Raw genomic sequence first — 3131 nt, forward strand, 5'->3', positions numbered from 1 at the left:
GACTACTGCATATCACCGCGAATATCGCTTTTTTCACACTTCACGTAAAACGGGTGAGACTCTATTAGTAACAGCAGGTTCGGCAACGATCGCGTCTGGACTATGGGCGAGTGGTGGTGTCGGTGGGAACTCCTTCGTGGGAGGATTGCTGTCGTCGTTTTTGATGATAATATGTGCGGAGTTGGGCGACAAGACGTTCTTTATAGCGGCGATATTGTCAATGCGCCACAGCCCGGTGGTGATCTTCATGGGAGCGATGATGGCTATGTTTACGATGACGGTAAGAGGAGGGGAAGGTGCTTCGCTCCGCCTTTTCGGGGGCAATTGTTGCTGCGGTTCGCTGAGGATGTGGTAAGGAATGCATAATCGATCGTGTGATCGATATGAAGTCCCGGTATGATGGGGTTCTGGAAGAATTAATTCTGCTCTAACGCTTCTATCAAAGGAGCCGCTTGGTGCAAAATAATAATGGAGTTTCACAACCCGTTTTACGTGAAGTGGCGTAAAACTCTGTGAAAAAGACGATATTCGCGGTGATATGCAGTAGTTGTAAAATATGTTTTTCATATCACTAGGGTGGTGAAACTCCATTAATAATAGCTCTCAATGAAATTGGATAATCGTGTAGTCGAACGCAACTGCAGATCATCACATTAATGACCATCGCTCGCTCTCCAACACAATCCACATTATTTTGCATTTTGGAAACAGAGCGCTCCACCGCGGGAAAGAAATTCCGTCTCCCGCATTGCTTTTGGAAATGTCGATTTGGTTTCTCGCAGGTCCTTTCAGCTGGTCTCGGTCTGCTCCTGCCAGCACTGCTGAGCAAAAAAGTTACTCATTATTCGTGTATTGTGTTATTTGTCTATTTTGGTGAGTACTGTCGTCAAGTGTTTCCGCCCATGGTCGTTTTCCAGGCCTGCGTTTGTTGAAGGATGCGTATGAGCTGAGCGATGGAACGTCGGGGGAGTTGGCTGAAGTGGAGATGACCATGAAGTATGGAGGGGGGAAATCTCGCTCGCCCAGTATAATTTTGGTATTTGAGTATGTTGCTGAACGGAGGCTAAGATATTCGTCGATTATTAGTTGTTTGGAGTGGGGAGGAGTGTTGGTTGTTGTGGGTAGGAAGAAGAATGAAGAACAGGATAAGAACGCGGCCGAAGAACAACAAGGTGAAATAGAAGCGGGGGAAGCGTCAACGTCTAGCAATGTAAAGGTCTCCGGTTCGATCCCTGGTGGGGGTATTTTTTCCCTTCAGGCTGACAATACTACAGCGTCACCATGGTACTCGGCAGAGAACAGAGCTGTTCTTGTGCAGGTCCTATTTTGTATCTTCTACGCTCACCCTAAAGATATTATCTTTTTAGTCGTTTGTAATGTCGTTTTTGGCGGAGTGGGGTGACCGAAGCCAAGTGGCCACAATTGCCTTGGCTTCTTCTAAGAGTCCCTATGGGGTCATGCTGGGCTGCGTATTGGGACATTGCATATGTAAGGGCAATTTTGTGGCGCGGTGAGGGTTTTATGCAACTAGAGCGAGTTCTTTAAAAAATGTTTATTGTTGATGTTGCGCACTGTGGAGATTTTGTACATGCGTGCATCTTGCGTGTGCGTTTGGCATATCTAAGGTCAGTGCCGTACATAATTGGGCATCAGCTTCGGAGCCTGGGTTCCTTGGGTTGCCGGAGGCGTGCATTTCTTAGTAGCCACGTGATTACTCCCAGAATAGGGGCTCAGAATTTACTGGTTTGTCCACGGTCTCGGGATAAGCGAAAATCCAGACAACGGCACTGTCTGAGGTGGAGCATGAACATTGACGGGATTCCCCATCGAAATATATGTTTATGATGTTATCATTGTTGATGGAACTGTCGAGAATTTTCTCATAGTTTTCTGACGCCCTTCCTCTCAGGCACGGGCATTGCCGTTGTGGGAGGACGATTATTGGCGAGTAAAATATCCCAGAGGCAAGTTGCCGTCGCCGGTGGAGTCCTCTTCCTCATCTTCGCCTTGAGTTCGCTGCTCCTCGGTGTTGATGTCAGTGCTGATGCGGGACGGTGAGAAAACTGATAGAAAAAGGGGAAAATTGTCCCCCCCCGCTGTCGTTGTAAATAGTATTCTATTCTGGCCTGCATGAGACAGACCTCGTTGTGCTTTTCTCCTAATAGGGTATCATTAGTTTTCATATTACTCATGGTTTGCTTAAGTCGGTCAATGATGCGGTGATGATGTTTCCTCAGGGGTTTCATCTGTGAATGCAGCAAGAGATCTCAGCCCGTTGTCGATCTGTTCGATGGGAGGACATACCGCAGGCGGTGACGATGGCGGCGTTGATTGACTTGATGCGGGGTCATGGATTTGACTACGGCGGAAATGTTCGCTCGATCAACTGGCCATTCGACAGGGCCTCTCGGAATGGGTCTGCTATAATAAGATTTGAAACCCACGAGTTTGCGGAAAAATTCATGAAAATTTTTGACGGTTACACGTGGAAGGGGTCGGCGACTAAGAGTCGTCTTGAATGGTCACCTGAGAGGACCGACGGTTTGCCGGAAATATGGGGTAAAACGCCCGCCTCGGAAACTGTTGTGATCATAAAGGGTTTACCCTCGAATTGCACTTACGCTCGACTGCAGAAGTTCTTGAAACGTTATTATGGTCCGATAACGCGATGTCGACTGGGGGCGCGCGATGGGCACTATTTCAGGCAAGTTGTGTGCACATTCGCGACGGTGGGGGCTGCTAGGTCGGCCCTGAGGAGCAGTAAGCTCGCGTCGGATGGCAACCGGAAGTGTATGAGAATATTGAGGTCATTTGGTGGTCCTATCTCGTTTGAGCCACATAAAGAGGAGGAGGAAGAGGAGGTGACAGAGTCCGATGCCTCGAGTGCAGGGAAGGAATCTAATACGACGGTCCTTGACTCGAGTGGTGGTGAAGAAGCGACAACGGCAGTGGAAGACGATTCCTCGATGGGGAGTTCTTCTCCTAGGGTGGATGAGGTCGGCTTGTTGGCCATCCCGGATCCACCAGCAACGTTGTCGTGGTACAATGTCCCTCCTATTTACACAGCAGAGAGACTCATGCGCTTCTTCCTGGACTATGGTCTTCATATGGGGCCGCTGTCACCGTATCGA

At 48.8% G+C, this 3131-nt stretch overlaps 1 protein-coding gene across 1 annotated transcript in view; it reads left to right on the top strand.

Moving 5' to 3' along the window:
* Nucleotides 1–2058, top strand: part of Pmar_PMAR025050 (hypothetical protein) — a gene marked incomplete at both ends in the record, with an annotated part of 2937 nt that extends 879 nt beyond the window's left edge. The window contains 6 exons of the mRNA XM_002782745.2: nucleotides 78–296; nucleotides 892–996; nucleotides 1126–1210; nucleotides 1259–1318; nucleotides 1368–1488; nucleotides 1910–2058. Of these exons, the coding sequence (XP_002782791.1) occupies nucleotides 78–296; nucleotides 892–996; nucleotides 1126–1210; nucleotides 1259–1318; nucleotides 1368–1488; nucleotides 1910–2058 (739 nt within the window). The remainder of the gene's footprint in view (nucleotides 1–77; nucleotides 297–891; nucleotides 997–1125; nucleotides 1211–1258; nucleotides 1319–1367; nucleotides 1489–1909) is intronic.
* Between the last annotated feature and the right edge of the window lie 1073 nt (nucleotides 2059–3131).

This window comes from Perkinsus marinus (genome assembly GCF_000006405.1).
Source record: "Perkinsus marinus ATCC 50983 genomic scaffold scf_1104296938412, whole genome shotgun sequence".
Classification (NCBI taxonomy): Eukaryota; Perkinsozoa; order Perkinsida; family Perkinsidae; genus Perkinsus; species Perkinsus marinus.